Source organism: Microchirus variegatus (genome assembly GCF_963457635.1).
Source record: "Microchirus variegatus genome assembly, chromosome: 8".
NCBI lineage: Eukaryota > Metazoa > Chordata > Actinopteri > Pleuronectiformes > Soleidae > Microchirus > Microchirus variegatus.
The window spans coordinates 27,051,162-27,070,270 of record NC_139809.1 but is presented as its reverse complement, the minus strand read 5'-3'; the positions used below and the strand labels follow the sequence as shown (position 1 = coordinate 27,070,270).

The window sequence follows — 19,109 nt, the reverse complement described above, 5'->3', positions numbered from 1 at the left end:
GAACGGGAGCAGTGAGCACCCTGGACTGATAATGGCGGCCCTGAGAGCAGGCTGCAGAAAATGCCTGGTGCTATGGGGACGTGAAAGTACGCGTCCTTCAAGAATAAGAGGTAAACCATTCCCCTGTAAAAGCCAGTACGCAGAACCACTGCATTACTGAGCATGTGGAACTTCGTGAACTTCAGGAACCTGTTGTCCCCTCAAGTTGAGTGATAGGGCAGAGTCCATCGTCTTTCTTTTCCATGAGAAAGTAAGTTGAGTAGAACCCCATGGTGACAGGGTTTTCTTCTGCCGGGTCGCGTATAATGGTCATTTGACCAGGCTGTAGGTTGGGGGTGTCGGAACTGAAATTTGTACCTGTGGGGTTAAGGTGGAATCACCTAAGGGCCTGTGGTGAAAACAGTCCAGTAGCTGAGCTGCTGCTGGAAAAAAGAAGCCGATAATCAGCCACTGAATCTCCCCTGAGCTAGCCACTGGCGGCGAGTCAAAACAGTGGGGGAGCTGGGCTGGTTCACGCCTGAAGAGGCACTGGCGGGAGCCGGCTGAGCCTGTGGGGCCATGCGAATGGTGGCACCCATGAAGTTATACCCGCCACTGCTGGCTGGGGAGCGGGAGCTCACCCCAAGGGTGTGTGAGGCAGCACCTTGGGGAACCACATTGGCCCCATTGTTGGTGAACTCGGTGGCTGAAGCCGCCACGGAGAGTACATCTTCCTCCGGTTCGACCGTGGCAGCGGGGAAGCGGAAAAACCTGCGTCCACTGCACCGATCCCAGAACTGGACGGCTATGAAGAGGGTCTTCATCTAGTTTAACTCCTCAGTCAGCTGGTCCCCCCTGGAGGCCAGTTTAGACTCCTCGACCCTCTTCCCAGAGGGGGCGCCCACAGCCTCTGCAGCCGAGGTCGATTAGGCTGTGCTGGTGGCAGTCGCTGGGCTGGGGTCAGCTGGTCCGGTTCCGGAACATGACCCAGCAGGTGTTCCTCAGCCAGTCTGGCAACCCGCACTGCCCTGGGCATGAAGCTGCAGTTCATGCACGGATCCTCCGACAGCCCCTCCCTCAGGTGTTCGAGGCCAAGGTACGGAGGGCACCTATCATGACCGTCCTCCGGCTGCAGGGAGGCCATACAGGTCGCACAGGAGTGGTCACCAAGCATGGTGCCAGTCGGCGGCTGTAGAGTGGGAGAAGCAACAGATGCTGGGAGAGGGAGCGAGAACACTGCCTTCACCAACAGGTGTCGCACGGCCGTAGTTAGGGTAAGTGGTTCTTCACACTAACTATGAGGCCAACGGCGTCCGCCTATGCTGGGAGCGGGAGCGAGAACACTGCCATCACCAGCAAAGGTCAGCTTGCTGCGCCAGTACAGACTGTCACCACCGAGCAGACACAGCTCGATGTGGCTGTTACTGACGGTAAGTAGTATACACCTGTGATGGGAGAGGGAGCGAGCACACTGCCTTCACCAACAGGTGTCGCACAGCCGAATACAGTTAGGATTAGTGGTTCTTCACACTAACTATGAGGGCACCAGCATCCGCCTATGCTGGGAGCGGGTGCGAGAACACTGCCTTCACCGGCAAAGGCCAGCTTGCTGCGCCAATACAGACTGTCGCCACCGAGCAGACGCAGCTCGAGATGTGGCTGTTACTGACGTTTAGTAGCATACACCTGTGATGGGAGAGGGAGCGAGCGCACTGCCTTCACCAGCAGGTGTCGCACAGACAAGTACAGTTAGCCTTAGTGGGCTCTTCACACTTCTGCTAACTGGAGGGCAACAGCACCTGCCTATTATGGGAATGGGAGCGAGAGCACTGCCTTCACCAGCAAAAGGTCGGCTTGCTGCGCCAAATACAACCATCCCGCCTAGCAACACAGCTCAAGATATGGCTGTTACTAGAGGTAGTAGTATACACCTGCGATGGGAAAGGGAGCGAACACACTGCCTTCACAAACAGGTATCCAATGCAGTTAGCCTTAGTGGAACACGTCTGCTTACTACAGGGGACTAGAATGAAGAGTACAGCCAACGGTGTATCATCATCATCAACACAGTAAAAACCCAAAGCAAAAGCAGTACTCACTGTACAGTTACTCCCAGATAACTGTAGTACAGATGTCAGGAGAGGGAGCGAATACACTGGTTTCACTGACATATGTATAATGTACCGATTACACATACGCAAGGTCAAGCAAGCAGTGCTGACACTAGCGCCTGTAACTAAAATCACAAATGTCGGGAGAGAGAGCGCACACGCTGTCTTCACCGACACAGGAGAGTAAAAAAGAGAGACAGTACACACCGTACAGTTACTCATAGATACAGCAGAAGTACAAAGTTGGAAGAGGGAGCGAGTACGCTGGCTTCACAAACATACAACCACCACGAAAGGTGGGCCGGGTACAACCAGCTGTGTACCGATTACACAGCCTCTAGGTCAAGCTTCTACGGATATAGCAGAAATACAGATGTCAGGAGGGAGTGAGTACGCTGGCTTCACCGACATATGAAGCTACAACTGGAGGTGGGTACGAGCAGCGGTGTAGCGATTATGCAGACGCTAGGTCAAGCGAGCAATGTTGACCGCCAGCGCAACAACCCAATGTCGGGAGAGAGAGCGGACACGCTGTCTTTACCAACACATGAAATGAAAAAACAAAGCGAGAAACGGTACACACTGTACAGTTACTCACGGATAACAGTAGTACAGATGTCAGGAGAGGGAGCGAGTACACTGGCTTCACTGACATGTATAATGTACAGATTATGCAGACACTAGATTAAGTAGCAGTGCTGACACTAGTGCCTGTAATTAAATCACAAATGTCGAAGAGAGAGCACACACGCTGTCTGCACCGACACATGACAGTAAAAAAGGAGAGAGGCAGTACACGTTGTACTGTTACTCATAGATACAGCATAAGTACGGGTGTCGGGGCTTCACCGACATACAACTACAACGAAAGGCGGGTACGACCAATTGTGTAGCGATTACACAGACTCTGTGTCTTAAAGCAATGCTGTCTTCATAACATGGAAAAGTACAGATAAAAAACGGTACAAGTTGTACAATTACTCACAGATATAGTAGTACAGATGCACTTTCTTCACCAACATATGACCGCAACAAAGCGGGTACTATCAGCTGTGTACCGATTATACAGACGCTAGGTCGAGCAGCGCAATGCTAACCGCTAGCGCCCGTAATTAACACACGGAAATGTCGGGAGAGAGCGCACAACGCCTTCACCGACTAATTTTACAGAGAAGACATATTCTCAAAGGAGGCGAAAGACGCCTGGTATACTCAGCCAGTTGTAGCGTTGGCTGATCCAACTTCTATTACGGGGTGTTCACGGCGAACCGCGACGAACCTCCCGTCTCCGCTCGTCGCAGCCCTTGGAGGGCGAGCAGCTCGCAGCTCCGACAGATTGTCACAAGGCTACCAGCGACGGAGCGGCAATGAACGCTTTAATTCAGCTAGAGTTCGCTGACATGCGTCTACCTGCAAAGCGAGAAGATGAAAAGGAACAGATCCTCTGATGTCACCGGAAGATATAGGCTAGCCGGCGTCATCAGGGGTCATGGGTGACTTTGTTGGTATAAACACTCGACCTGCGCATGCGCAAGATGGAGACATCCAGTGCTAAAGCACCGCCTCTGGCGGTCAGTAAGGATGAAATAGAACAGTTGTTTTTAGGTGCATGTTACTACCTCTTGCGAGCTTTTATTTACTCTGTTTTATTTATTCTTCTGTACAGCACGTTGGTTCACTGTGGTTGTTTTAAAGTGCTTTACAAATAAAGTTGGATTTGGATTGGATACTTTTGTCCATTAAGTGTACATCCGATTTGGAACAATCCAACATGAATGATCGGGAGCTCAGCAAAAATCAAAGAACACAGGAGGAGAGCGTTGTCCTCTAGAATCCTCAGAATCTCACCCACACATTTGCTGTGATAGCGTCTGTTTGTGAATTTCCCATATGAGGGATCAATAAAAGTAATCTTATCTTATCTCCTGCTTCATTACCAAGTGGTCACAGCAATGCGCTGTGTTTTCTCTTGTAGATGACGCACGCAAAAAAAAAACGTATTTGTGTGCGTGTGTGCCGTTTGAGAAGGTAACGCGAAGGTATAGCCAAAGACGGTCTGCAGGAGTGTGTAGAAAATTGAATAATTGAGGGGAAGCACGCAGGCACAAGTGCATGGTGTGAAATGTGAGCTGGAAAAGCCTGAGATGATAAATGGAGTGCAGTGAGAAGTGCTACTGTGAGCTCCTGCTGTCTACCTGTTGTGTGCAGTCTGTGGTCAGTGACATGGAAGAACCAACAGTTTCATAAAAAAAAAGCCACTGTTACACCCCATTCAGCTCAAATGTGCCCCCACTTGAGAGTGTGTGTGAGAACGTGTGCGTGTGTGTGTAAGAGCCAAACAGCATGCATATGTTTCTACACGACCACGCATGCACGCATGACTGCATAGTATGTAATCTCGCACAGCCAGACCTCATCTTGTTACGCTCTGGGAGGTTTGAGGAAAATCTTATCAAGCCTTTTCGCGATTGCAAGAACTTTGAAAATCCTCAGGCAGCCATTCTTATTTTTGGCAGCATGTTTGACAACATCCACTTATGGAAACAACACTTCGGGTTCATTTGTTGGCTGCATCCAAACAAGTTAGTTCTCCACAGTGTAATTTTGTCAGTTTGAAGTGAGGAGAGACAGCATCTCTCTTGACATTTAAGAATGTCGTGGTTCTCCACACGATTCGCAGACTTGCGAGTCTGAATTCAGAAAAGGCCCCAGTGAGTCTGATGAGACTTTTCAAGATGACACAACAGTGGATGGAACAGTTTGTCCTCTGTGATTTGTTGTCTCACAGCAGGAGTTTCCTGCCTTTCAACTTGACCCAATGGCAGAGGGCACAGGAAAGGGAACAATCCTCACCAAAGTACAGTACAAGACATCCTGCTCTGTTTAAAAAAGAAAAACTTTCTGCCTTTGTGCCTTGATTTACTTAAATATACTCTTATTGTATAACTTATATTTGTATGTATGTATGTAACTTGTATTTGTATTTGACTCACCTTTCTTATACATGTAAAAATGTTTACAGTATTTTAAGTATTTGCAACTTTTATCTAGAGCTGAAACAATTAATCGATGAATCGATTATTAAATTAATCGCCAACTATTTTGATAATCAATAATCGGTTTGAAGCTTTTTTCATTATTAAAACAAGATTTCTGATTGTTGTAGCTTCTTAAATGTGAAGATTTCCTTGGTTTCTTTGCTCCACATAACAAAGAAATCATTAAAACTGAATCATTTTGGTTTGTGAACAAAATAATAAATTCGAGAACATCATCATTTGACAGTTTTGACAAACAATGATCAATCCTGACCTGAGAGCAGGGTGAAGGTGACAGAGTAGATTCCATTCTCCTTGGTTGCAGCTGTGCTCTCTGTGTAGGTGATGTCCACCTGGAACTTGACCGGCTTCTGGAAGACTGTAGGGCCGGCTGTGGACTTGTACTCCGCTCGAAAACTGGTCTGAGAAATCACACTGTGGCTTAAGCTGGGGATCTGAGAGAGAAAAAAAAAAACAATAAACAAAAAGAAGAGAAACAGAGGTTGGTGCAGGAAAAATGACTAAATGATAGGAAGCACTAGAGGTGTGGATCACACAGAGTAGTAAAAAAGGAGAGTAATGGGGGTTATGCCTTACATAAAAAGCATTGATGTTTATTTTTTCTCCCGCACTCTGCAAATGACAACGTGAGTAAAACCCCTGCACATACAACTAGCCACAGTTTAAACTCTATGGAGATTAATGCCTTGGGGAGTAGCCATGCATGCCGGGGAGACTTAAGCTAATGTAATCTTGAGTCACCCAACAACATTGCACTCTCCCAACCTAAAATGAATTTGCATGCTCAATGAACAGGTGAACTTGGAAATTGCCACAATTCACCACCAACGCTGGAGAGGGTTTGACATTCCATTAATGCGAGTGTGCTGAGAGGTATAATTCCACTGATTCGGGTGACAATCAATCTCCTGTCGGGAATATCAGCCAGCATAACCCAGAGGAGAAAAAGCTACCTCCAGGGATGAGAAAACAGATTAGACATCAGCTGCAAAGGCAGAGTTTACCTTTACTTTTCTTTGTTAAATCTAACTGGGGTGAAAATAGGTTCTGTTCAATTATGTACACTGCATATCAAATATCACCGCTGAATGTTTGTTAATACAGTTTCTGCCACGCTCACATGATGCTGCCGGCATTACTGCAGGTATTTTTACATGCACGCTTTTATAAGCACATCGCAGACACAAGATAAGGTCTATGCCATTCGGCTGCGTCTTGCTTTACGTATATCTGAACACGCACATGCTACATATACACGATACCGAGGGCAAAGCATCTATATGCTAATGATCAATGCTCTCCGCTGATTTTCTATTGACCTTAAGTGAGTCTGCACTCAGAGAGAAAATAGAAGCGCTGAATACAAGCAAGTTTACCGGATTGCTACATAAATCAGAATCATGTTTTCAAACACTCAGAGAGAGTGAGAGAACTTTCACAGGCCTGAAAGCAGAGCCAATCACCCCTGCTGTGAGAAAATCCAAATCCAACTGATCACAGGACACACACAGGTAAAGGCCACATTATACACTTCTCCGACTGCGTAATGCGTTATCTGACTGACGGATACGCGCTGCAATTTCCCGCCCGATCAGTAGGGGTCGCTGCGCAAGGTTGTTGTGCTTTCTGGCTACAGTGAGCAATGGCGTCCGAGAGAGAAAGAGAGAGAAAGACTGTTGTTGGTGAAACAGTGGCCGTTTCTCACTTTTCTGTGTCACGGAACGCAGTTTTAAGATAATTTGAGGCGAGAATTTGGCCATTTAGAGTCTAAATATGTGCTGTGTGTGTTAAGATATGACGTATTTATAGTTTGGCAGCGACGTTGCCGGCGGGGATCAGCCCGGCGTCTGTGGACGCTCGGTGCGCACTGTGAGCCGGCACAGAGCAGCGTTAGCTCGGCCTGTCCTGAGGACCAATCGCAGCTCTTGCCGTCTCCGTCCCATGACGGAGTGACGGACACTTAAAAAATATTTTGTGCAGTCGGAGACGACGCAGAGGCTCCCCGACAGCCTCTCCGTCGACGCAGAGGACTCTGCGTAACCTACGCAGAGCACTTTACGCAGGAGTATAATTTGGGCTTAACACTATTACATGTCCACATAAACAAATATGTAGAGAAGTATGGGGCACAGAGGACAGGAGACAGAAGGGGTAAGTGGTTTGAGGTTTTAGGGGTTTGGCAGTGGAGGTAAAGAAAAATAAATGAATTAAGTTAGCGTGTGGTGCATGTACCGAGAGAAAGGCTTGAACGATGTCTGCCTTGATGGAGCTGAGAGGCTTGTCTTTGATAACGATGAAGATCTGCTCCTCTTTTTCCAGGCTGATGAAGTTACCAAACCAAGATTTTTTGGCAAGTCTGTGAGGAGAGAAGACGAGAAGAATAAACATCAATTGTCAGCTGTCTTTTTTCCACCCACCCTTTTAGTTTCCTTGATTTGCACCTCCTTTTCCATATATTCATCTGTCCATCTATAAAAATGGAAAGCAGCAGCAGCAGCAGTAGTAGTAGTAGTGCTTTCTATCTTTGCAGCTCAGGGGAAATGGAAAGGAGCAAATTGAGGATAAGCCTTGGGTGATGAGCTAAATCGGTGCAGGTGAGGAAAGAGTCCTGACATTTCACCTTCTGTAAAACTCTGGGAATGCTTGAATGTGCGTAGCACATGTGGATGTACGTATGTGTGTGATGGAGAGTGAGACAGGAAGAGCATAATTTGAGCTCCTCTAGGAACAGAACTGTAGATCCAGAAGGAGCAGGAGCAGATGAATTCAGTACCTGCACCACTAATAAGCCATATGGGCTCATGTTTTCTGGCATATTAATATCTGATAACAAAACTTAAGCAAAAAGTGAACATGATACCCGTTTAAATATTAATAGATATGTATAATAATAATAAGTTTATGGGGACATTTATCTGCTTTATGATTGTACATGTACATATCTGTGCAAGCCAACAGCAGGTGAAAGATGTTTTCTCTAGCCAGGATGCTCCTTCCAGCGAAGTGGAAATGGTCAGACCAGACAGTCAGCCAATCAAACAGGCATATCTAGGCCAACTTTCAGATATCAGGCCCACAGGAGCTTAGCAGCATCACACTAGTGCCGCTCCTGCCTCTGTAACCAACCCAAAACCTACTACAACAGTGCCCGCCCTGACTTCATTACACAGTACTCGAGAGGTTAAAGATCATTCATTCAAGAGTGAGCATGTGTGGTGCACAGCTGCAAGGTTCACTGTGTAAGCATTAGTGACATCTACTGGTGAGACCACGGGCTACAACAAATGGAGGACTCCTCTGCTCTCCCTTTCCCAAGAGCATCAGGAAACTACAGTGGCATTTTCATAGCAGAAAGGATGCAGAAACACTCCATTTCTTCTTCTATTCTTGCACTCTCCTTCTTTGTTGGTTTATGCATCGGGTTTATGTGGGCAGAGCTGTTCTTCTTGTTTTGTATGGTAAAATTATCTTTCAAAATGCTAAAAATACTTGTTTGATCATTAGGGTTGCTGCAGAAATCCACCATAAAGTAAGGCCCTTTTATAACCAAAACTATTTTTTATTTCAAAGTCATTATACACTAATACATACATACTTATGGGCAGTGTATTCAGTTTCTGCCACTGGACATTAAATATAGTGGCAGCCTCAAGTGTGTACTCACTCTGGAGAAGACTCTGGTGTGAGGCTGGACATCTCCTCTTGTGTGGGAACTGTATAAAACAGGTCAAATCACAATAGTGGGTTTAAAAGCATTCAAATGAGTGCATGTTTATGAAGTATTTGCAATCAAAAATATCGTCGGAACCTTGGAGTTTCCTGCGATGGAAGCGCGGTGAGCCCAGGAAGCTGTTCTTGATAGAGTTGAGACGCGTCCTCCACGGCATACCTCCGATGGAGGGACTTGGAGGTGGCGTTGGGGTGGGGGTTCCAGCTGGGCTGTCCTTGGGAGTGTGCACCGGGGTGCCCTTTGGGGTGGGGAGGGGACTGCCTCGAGGGGAGGGATGAGGGGTAACCTGTATGAGGGGGATAGATTTGGGTGGGTGGTCAGTAAAGGAAGAAGGCGTGGGCACCAAAGGGTGAAAGTGGTGCAGCCGAATGGGTGACAGAGGCACCACTGGGCTGAAGGGCACAGATAGCTGCGGGCTGGCGGCAACGTGGGAGCGCCGTACACGGGGGCTGTTTGGGATTGTGGTTGGTGAAAAAGGGGAGGTTGGGGAAGTAGGGGTGGGGGGAACAGAGGCAGAGGCTGGATGTAATGGAAGCTGGCAGGGGGTAGAGGACTCTGATTTGGCTGCAGATTTCATATCTGGGTAGGTTTCAGGGAGTGGGTTGGATCGTGTGGCTTGGAGGGGTTTTGGGAGAACTTTGGGTTTGGCAGGTAGGGTCTGTGTCTTGTTCAGTGCTAGCAGCACAGGCTCACTGTTTGGAGCAAGTGAATTGGGGGTAGAGATACACTGGCCTGTGCGCCTGGGGACAGGGTCTGGTGATGGGCAGGGGCTGGCGTTAGGGGACTGTGAAAAGTCTGGGGACTGAGGTGGTACACAGAACTTTCTGACAGGCTGGAGTTAGAGGAAACAGTGTTATTGCACGGAACAGCAAGGACGCAGGTGGAGGAGCAAAGGAAAACAAAGAAAAAACACACACAGGGACACATGCGAGACACATAGGTAAAGAAAGAAAATAAGCAACGGAACAAACATCGCAGGCAGACGCAGAGGCAGGTGAAAAGTGAACACAGGGGAGATGGAGGAAGAAGAAAAGAAAAGAAGAACACAAATTAAAACACGCAGTTAGTAAATTGAACGAGTCATGTCAAAAGAAAATGAAATGGGAACAACATAAACAGTAAGTGATTCATGCAATGTTTAAAAATTGCAAACAAAAGGTGATGAAATGAACTTGAATAAAACATACAGGGCTCTGCTCGCAGACAAAAGCAAACAAACACAGGTGTGAGACACAGCTGTGAAGACAATTTGGACTTTCTCGGTAAGAACTGGAACATCATTTTGGTGACTCTGATGGGGAATTTCACATTTACAGACAGGTGCAATCAACAGTTTGATTTGTAATGGCGGAAATGTGGCTTCACACGGTGCTCTAATTAATTATTTTGCTTTTTCCAGACACAAATCTGAGAAAATAAGCCCACATGGAGAGCATCTCGCTAAGAGTACAATCCAGGCTTTGGGAAGGTCTGAAAAATCAATTTCCCTTTCAGATCAGCCGGAAAGAACCTGTGTGGCACGAGGAGCTCGTCTTAGGATCCTGGCAAATCTTGAGCCTTCTCAAGTTAGTCAGCTGGAAAAAGTTTAGTGCAAGCATCCTCGTTTATGAGGAGACCAAGAAAAGCGGGATTTTCTGAAGCTGCCCCTAAGCTGGATTTCCACAGAGCTCAGGCCACAGAAAACACAGGGAGGGATAATAAGCCAAAGAGGTGGAGAGAGAAAGTTTGCTGTGCTGTCATGTCGGTTGTGTGTGTGTTCATTAGTACGCTGAATATCGAAAACTACTAATCACCCAAACTACAGCGAAACATACCAACAACATGAAGAACACATTTGTGAGATGTGTGGGTTTTGGGGATAAATTGAGTCAATCCCAGGTGAAAGGCTGAGAACATCATGGACTGATCACTGGTCCATTGCAGAGCCAACCATTCATGTTCACACCTAGGGCCAATTCCAATTCCTATCTTAACCCTTATCTTAACTGGCCCTCAAAACCAAGTGTTGAGGGTTATTTTGTCACTTAGAAATGGGACACCCCTTAAATGCAGATACGTCTTCAGACTGTAGGGGGCAGAATAACGCGAAAGCTGCATCCAGTCTGTCAACTCCAAAAAAGAAGAAGAAGAAGAACACATTTACATCACGATTATTTACTTATTATTTTATTTCAGTCAAGTTATTAGGTTGTCAGTTAGTTATAAGATGATACTCATACAAATACCACAACCACGGACATATTCAGCTGACAGTTACCACACACCACGGCTTATTGAAAAGTAAATGATAGCACACGATCGCTTGTCCGCACCGGCCGGCTATTGACAAAAGATCGTAAAAAATAAATGTTACGCAACAATGACGTCAGTAATCCATAATATGGGCCTAAACTAAGATAATACAATGGTTTTCCAAATTTGTATATCTCTATTAACAAAGAAAATACTTAATTTGTATCGCACTCGCTTCGCTGCTTTCGAAGCCATCTTTCTTATGTGAAAACACGCAATGCATTCTGGGTAGCGCTTGCTCCCAAGGGTGGTCTAGGAAAATCTCAATATTGAGGGCGATACAGCCCTTAAACTTGTCCCTCAACTTAATTTTTCTGAGAATCGGGACAGCACTTGCACTAGAGGGAGCGCGCATTTTTGAGATTGAGGGTTAAGATTGAGGGTTAAGCAAGGAATTGGAATTCACCCCTAGTCTCCAGTCAACCTAATAACTCTTGGTCTGCATGTCTTTGCACTGTTGGAGGAAGAAGACCTGAAGAGAACCCACACACAGACGAGGAGATGCAAACTCAGCACAGGAAGCCTCTCGGTCGAACCAGGATACTTGCTGCGAGGGGATGATGCTAACCACCACCAACACTGTGAATACAAGCGAAATCTTCTGAAACATTCCCTAAGCTGAATTTCCACAAAGCTGTGCATGAGATAGTAACGGCCAATTGGGAAGAAAAGAGAAGAGAAGAGGCTTTGGGGGAAGAGAAAGTTTGCTATGCTGTAATGTTCTTTTTTTGTGCATGTTTATTAGCGAACTGTAAACCAAGGTAAAAAAAATAACAGCTTAGTGGAAACAATGACAACTCTTGAAAACGCCTAATTTAACACCTGATGTGAAGAGCTTATCATATGCCTGCTGACTGACGGGTTTTTATCTGTTTTTTATTTTTCAATCCAAAATCTATTTTTTTCTGATTAATTTTTGGCACTGATGCTCCTTCCATTATCGTAGCTGATAGCCAGGAATGTTTTTATTCAACCTAAATGCGTACAACTTGGGACAGTGCTCAGTGTGAACGAGGTACTGTAGTAAAAGATACAAAATAGCAGACCTAACGACTGAAACATTGTTACTGAGCTCCACGGTGTTGTCGTGTTTTTTTTTTTCCCTTCCTCTGACTGGTTTTGTGTCTGGCGTGTTGTCGATGTCACATTTCATGCACGGGTAATGCAGGGGTGAAGACAAACACCGCGGGGTAGAAGAGTGTGAAAGTGTGCTTTATAACTATAAGATGTTAGAGCGTCTGTCTGTGATCTCAAAATGCACTTGCAGAGATGCCATTGAAAGTGTTTTCATATTGTATGTGTGTGTGTGTTTGGTTAAAGGTCAGATGTCTTGCTTCAATATATAAGTAAATAACAATAAGATGACACCTATAAGACAGGATCAGCAGTATTTTTTTGCAGCTGTTATCCCTGAGGGTGAACAGCTAGACAGGTGCGTGTTGTGTGGGAGTTTGAAAGTGCTCTCTCACAGGGTTGTGACTTACCCGTGGGCTGCTGAGTGGGCTGGTGGAGAGGCCAGAGGAGGCGCCACTGATGGACCGCGACCTGTGACGCAAACGCGTAAAAAAAAAAAACACAGAGAACAGGGACAGAGGTCATTCGTGGGATCGACATCCGGTATGTGCCTGTTACATGTTTGCGTAAACACAGGTGGAGGAGAGAGCTCGGACATCAACATGGTTGAAAAAGCGCGACAGCATTATGTTACCGTCACACTAAGCCATCGGTTCTCAAAGTGCGGCCTGCGGGCCAATGATGGCCCGAGGAAACATTTCTGGCGGCCCGCAATGAATAACAGTTGAGTTTCTAATCCAGGAGGTACACACGGAAAGGGAACAGTGAGGTGAGGAATAACCAATAAACATTGCTAAACTTCACACACTGTCGCTGTAATACATTTATTTCGTATTGAATTGAACCCTTTAACTCAAAATGTGAGTTCAAATATGTTTATTTGACTGCATATTTTCTTCCAACATATTAACCTTAGCTTCCCGCCCCATCAGTCATTTCTTGATTGACCAACCATGTTGGCCTTTTAGGCCTTTGGTTTGCTCTGGATCAGTGGGAAATCTTTTTGAGGGGGGGGGGGGGTGAAGTGGGACATTTGGTTGAGTACCATTTGTCATGTTTTTCTTTCCCCTGCAGATGCTGTCAATAACCTCTATGAGCGGAGCCCCTGTTCAGAAATGAACAATCACAGGACAATCTGTCTCCATCAAGCACACGCACACAAGCGCACGCACACACACAAACACAGCACCTGTCAACACTCGGAAACACCAGCTGCTCACTGTCACAACACTGTTCCTTATTGTCACTCAATCTAATAATAATAACCCCACTCCATCTCTCCCCTTCTTTCTCCATTTCAGCAGCGCTTTATCTGTGTGTGAACATGTGGCCAGGCCCACAGATTGTGAACAGATAAAAAGATGAACTCTACAAACTGGTGTTTTTTTTTTTTTTTTTTCTACCTCCTTGGTCGAGGAGAAAAAGCCTCGAGGACAAATGTGAGGAGGGTGTGAGGGAGTTTAGAGTGATTGAGGAATGAGGGAGGGTTGAAAGAATGTAGGTTGCGAGGGATGATGGAGTAATGGAGATAGATGTTCTTTTCCTTACACTGGCGCAGTCCCCATGGGACCACATGGAGGCATCCATACATGGACACACACAAAACTGTATAAAACCAGTGGCCATAAAAAGATAGTGGTGCTGTGTGTAAAGAGCGAGCTGATAATAGAACAAGAATGTGCCTCCTGAGATGAACAGACCGAACAGAAGACAAGCAACACTAAAAACTACCATGAGAGAAAATAAAATATGGAAACACCCACTCTGAGGCTATTTCTGTAATTCTCCCACTGCCCCTTCTGTGCGTGCATTTATTACACTCACTCATGCACACATGAGTAGGCGATGCAAAGTCTACATTGGCGAGGATTTCTTAGAGCAGCTGAACCAGACAGTTGCTATCATTTACATTCAAGTCCTTTGGTCCACTGAGACATGCCCTGGTCGCTCACTACTACAGCTTCTGTCCATACTTTGCCAATCGCGCTTCACGGAATCGCGGCCAAAGCACGGCATCCTCTGGGCCATTGTGAGCATATTGTACGAGACACTCGGCATCTGTTAGTGCTGGAAAAGCAGGTCTATATAGCTAATGTTTCAGATGGTTACGCTGTACAGTAACGGGCGTCAGAGAGACGATGAATTATTAATGACGAAACATGTCATTTGTGGTGAACTAAGCCATCACTTATCGTCTATAATATAGAAACAATGAAGCCACATTGATAAATCAGTGGGAGAGGAGATGATGGAGTCAGCCAAGAACTGTGTGAGTGCGAGTGTGTGTGTGTGTGTGTGTGTGTGTGTGCGCGTGCACGTGTTTGTTTAAAGGCTTAGTTCACTTTAATTAAAAATCTGTGCATTAGTATTCCTCAGCAATGCAGAATGTTTTGTGCTTTAAGTTTTGATAGACTAATTTCTATGATATTTGTCACATTTATTACTTGTTGATATTCGTTCATTTGTGGTGTTCATAGTGAAAAAAACAAACAAAAAACAATAACAAAACCTAACTTTAACTGAACCTATAGACACATTTAAATGCTAGCTCCATTCAGAACATTTTGGACTTCTACTTAGCCTGTTTTTTCTGTTTAGCATGGTTTAGCATTCATTTTTAAAATTATGTTCAGGAAGTCAGGAAGAACATGTGATGTTGAAGGAAAAAAGTGGCCATGTCGTCACGTCGATCACAGCAATTGTGGAAATAACATTTAACATTTCAATCATGTTAAGATTTGCGTTCATAATGTTGCACTATCAGTAATGGCTAATCTGACTCTCCAGGTCGCTGACACTGTAAGCAGGCAAATCGGACGCTGGATTAATCTATAACCAGATTTATAAACCCTTAAGCAACCTCTGTTTAATATAATAAAGCTGGGACATTGCTACTATAAAGACAACTGTCCTCAAAACTGTTTCAGCACTAAGTTACAGAGAAGAAACTTAACTTTTACTGCACTGTGCTTATGCACTCAAGTGATAACCTCCCCCCCGAAACATCTAATAATAGTACAATTCACCTTTTAATCTGTTACATTATAGTAGACAGATGTAGTTACTGGTTAGATATTAATATTTGTAGCAGTTGCTACACCTTCAAAATAAAATAATATGAGTTTACCAATAGCTGTATTATAACCGATAATATCTCCATGATTTTACTAGACTAAGCTTTACTTACGACCAGAGATGGACAGAGTAAGTCACACATAAGCAAGTCACAAGCAAGTCTCAAGTCTTAAACTTCAAGACTCAAGCAAGTCTAAGATTAAGTAACAAGTTAAGTCGTATGAATACAGAAGATGAAGATGATTTCCCAGCTACTCTACATTTAAATATGCTAAAAAAAAAATCTATAACAGAAAGACTGTAATACTCATACAATGTAAGGGACTGCTTCATGGTCCCATACATATGTTAATAAGGTATATAAAATGGAAATTACAGGGCCTAAAATGTAACAAATACTGACATTAGGTCTACATTAAAACATGGAAATCAATGGCTAAAAAATGGCACGTTTGGCGCACTAATCATAACCAGCTTTTGATCAACAAGATGTTAACTAGCATTAGGATTGGGAAGTGTCTAATTAAATTTCACGTAGGGGTGTTGGTGTCGCTCGGTTGCCAGGTTTGTATGCGAGGTCACAAAAGCAAAAACCCAATGGATCTGTGTTTAAAAAAACCAAAAAATTGTAACGTTAACTATAATTGTAAACGTAATTTTACTCAAGTCTAAGTTGAGTCTGCAGTCATGAGAGTTACCTCGAGTATTTCCCCAACGTTTGTCAAGCGAGTCTCGAGTCCCCCACCTCTGCTTATGACATTTACTTTGTATTTGAGGATTTTTATATCGTGTCCTTTCATGAAAATATTGAATCTTTGCTCCATAAAAATGTGCAGCAAAGAAAAAAATAATCTGTTAAAACCTGCAGAGAGAGAGAAAAACTATAAGTATGTGTCTACTCCCACCTGTTATGTGTGTGCAACGGCAAATGTGTGCTGTTACCTAATCTAGTGTTTCTCCATCATCCATTAGTCCTCAAGCTAAAATTACCATTAGCCTATTTTGGAATGGGCCCCACGTCTTCATGTCAGAGTCCCATCCAAAGCACCTGTGGGGGTCTAATGTAAAAACTGCAGGGAACGGAACAAGAACAAGGGCTTCTCGGATGAGGGCATGGACTGAAATAAAATGGAAGTGAAGCAAAACAAAAAAAGCGTGGTGCCAGGAGTGAAACAGCAAAATGAATGAAAGACTGCTAAATCCAAAGCACAGTTCATGCACCGTGCTAGCATGGTTTAAAGCAATTGGACAAAGTTTCCTCTTTTTTTTTTTTACATAGTGTAGATAATCAAACAAATCAACAGACTTTTTAAATATGTTTTCTTTTCTGAGCCTTGACAACTCCTCGGGGATTTGGCAAATTATTATTCTCACTTCAGCTCCTCACATTTCTGACATTTCTGCGTGGAGCTGCAGCGATCAGTATTAATGGAGCTTTATTTGTGGTCATTTGAGCCTCTTAAATACATTGGAGCTAATAATTAGCATGTGAGCTTACAGCTCTAAATAATTCAACACATTCAAACGGCATGACGCAAAAGTATAAAAGAAAGAAAAAAAAATCTATTGATATTCTCTTCTTCCCACTGCAGCACTTTCCCATATTTCATTTACATATCATTAACCTCCTTTCATTTTTTCCTGGCGTGTTGTTAAGATTTGAAATGAAATCAGTGGGATTTCCTGTTCTTTGAGTTTAAGCACTTTAAGGTACATTTTGAAAGACACCTTTGGGCATTTAGAGAAAGGCATGGGCGTTCACGATACAACGTCCTCATGTGTATTTCTGTGCAACACATCTAATGAAGGATTTATGCCAGATCTATTCAATGCAGCCTCACAGGAAAAGTTAAATCACCACTCACGAACGTAGCCTGGGAAGTTTTTTTTGGATCGTCAACGCCCCCACACACAAGATATGTGAGTCAAAACGCAGGACGAGGGTCGAGCTTTAAGCATTTCCTTTGTGTAATTTTCAATAAAAAATATTTTCCCTTCTTTATTCTGGTGGAAATGTATCCTGTCAAAACACATATTTCAAAGTCAGTCCTCTCTCTCTCTCTGACGCCCTCTGATCTGAAGTTCTAGGATTTCTTCTGTGCCGTCGACAAAAAGTTTTTTACTGCCGGGGGAAAGATAAGGTTAGGTTCAGAGAAGGAGTCAGTCAAATCTTTGGACGCTTTTCTGCTGTGTGTGTGTGTGTGTACCTTCCAAACCACCATCGTCTGTGAACATGTACAAACACAAGCAAGGCAACACAAAGCGCACACAAGGATGTGAGAAAAGAGGGAAACACTCAAAAACAACACAGCAAAATCCTGATTCACACACTCTTTTACCAACATTGCTTCTCCCACCGATCAGCTGGAGCGTCATGACTTGTGTGTGAGAAGGGAAAGAGATATTGGATTTGATCTGAAGGTAAAGGGTGTGATTGTAAAAGACTCCCTCCATCTCGAAGCCCACTTCCCCTCCAGGAAAGACAGACAGAGAAGGACTGGCAGCATTTCCACATTAGCATAGCAATTCCATACTGACAGGGGTGGGAGGTGTGGGGGGGGGGGGGGGGGGAGTTGAGACTGAAGGTCAGCAGCAAGCAAGGTACAGAGAGAGGGAAAGAAAGAAAGAGCGACACAGACAAAGAGGAGAGAGGATGTGAAAGGACAGGAAGGAGATTTAGGGTTAGAAATTTGAAAAGCGGCAATTTTAAGAAAAAAGATGCAGCAGAGCTTTTTCCCTTTAATAAAAAAAATAAAAGTCCTTATCTGTAGAGCAAGCATTTTTTGCACCGTTGAATTCCACCAGCACTGCACTATTGCACTTGGTCGTTTTGCCATTTAGATTTATTTTTTTTATTTTTTTTTAAATAACATTGATATTAATATTTATAATATTTTAATATACATAGGGTGTGCGAAGTAATGGGGGGTCCACATCTCCCATTTGTTACGCAATACTGTTTCACCACCCCCAGGTGCCACCCTGCAGTATCTTCCCTATCAGATGTGGGCTTGTGTGGGCCTTTTCCACAGCGCCATTTGGAAAGCAATTCATTAAAACATTAGAACATTAACAATACACAATTAGAAATAAAATAATTGACATTTTGTCTGATTAAAATCGATAAGAAAGAATGCAAAGTATATTATGTATGTAGATCATATATGTAAAAGTGAAATGACAAAAATCTTTAGGAAAAAAAAATGCTTTCCAATTACACTGCATCATGTTAAGACCCCCCTCAAATTTTGCATTTGAGGATTTTAGGGGTCTAACCCCCCCCAGACCCCCCTGTATTTCGCACAGTGGATGTGACCTCTCACTGAATATGTGTAATAGAAAACCTCCTCTTATTAAAGTTAATTCGAGCGACCTTTACAATGCGCTCCATTCACTTATCAGTGACACTGTACATGTGAACTGTACATGTTGTATAAGGAATTGTTGATGCTCAGTAGAATTGTTGCAAACAGGCTCTCATTTGAAATTCTGGACTCGGTTGAAACAGAATCAGAGCGGAGGGCAGAGAAGAAGGCAGCTTCAAAACCAACACAACCTTTAAATAAAGAAGAGATGAGACTCAGATTGCCTGAAGGAATGAACGAGTAGAGCAGAGGCAAAAGAAACACAAGACTTATCTTGAAGAGACAGAAAGAATGTGAGTTAAAGTGTGACTAAACTGCTGGGTAAAGATTTATTCATGCACCTGACATCTGGATGAATATTAAACATTTTAACTATATCTTTTTTATGAATATACTACACACACTTTGCTCCTCTGCATTTATG

General features: G+C 44.2%; 1 protein-coding gene across 1 annotated transcript in view; it reads right to left on the bottom strand.

Annotated features, from left to right (window-relative positions):
* Positions 1 to 19,109, bottom strand: part of brsk2a (BR serine/threonine kinase 2a) — a gene marked incomplete at both ends in the record, with an annotated part of 224,468 nt that overhangs the window by 7,951 nt on the left and 197,408 nt on the right. Inside the window, 5 exon segments of the mRNA XM_083893512.1 lie at positions 5,403 to 5,583; positions 7,382 to 7,505; positions 8,814 to 8,862; positions 8,958 to 9,711; positions 12,656 to 12,716. Of these exon segments, the coding sequence (XP_083749638.1) occupies positions 5,403 to 5,583; positions 7,382 to 7,505; positions 8,814 to 8,862; positions 8,958 to 9,711; positions 12,656 to 12,716 (1,169 nt within the window).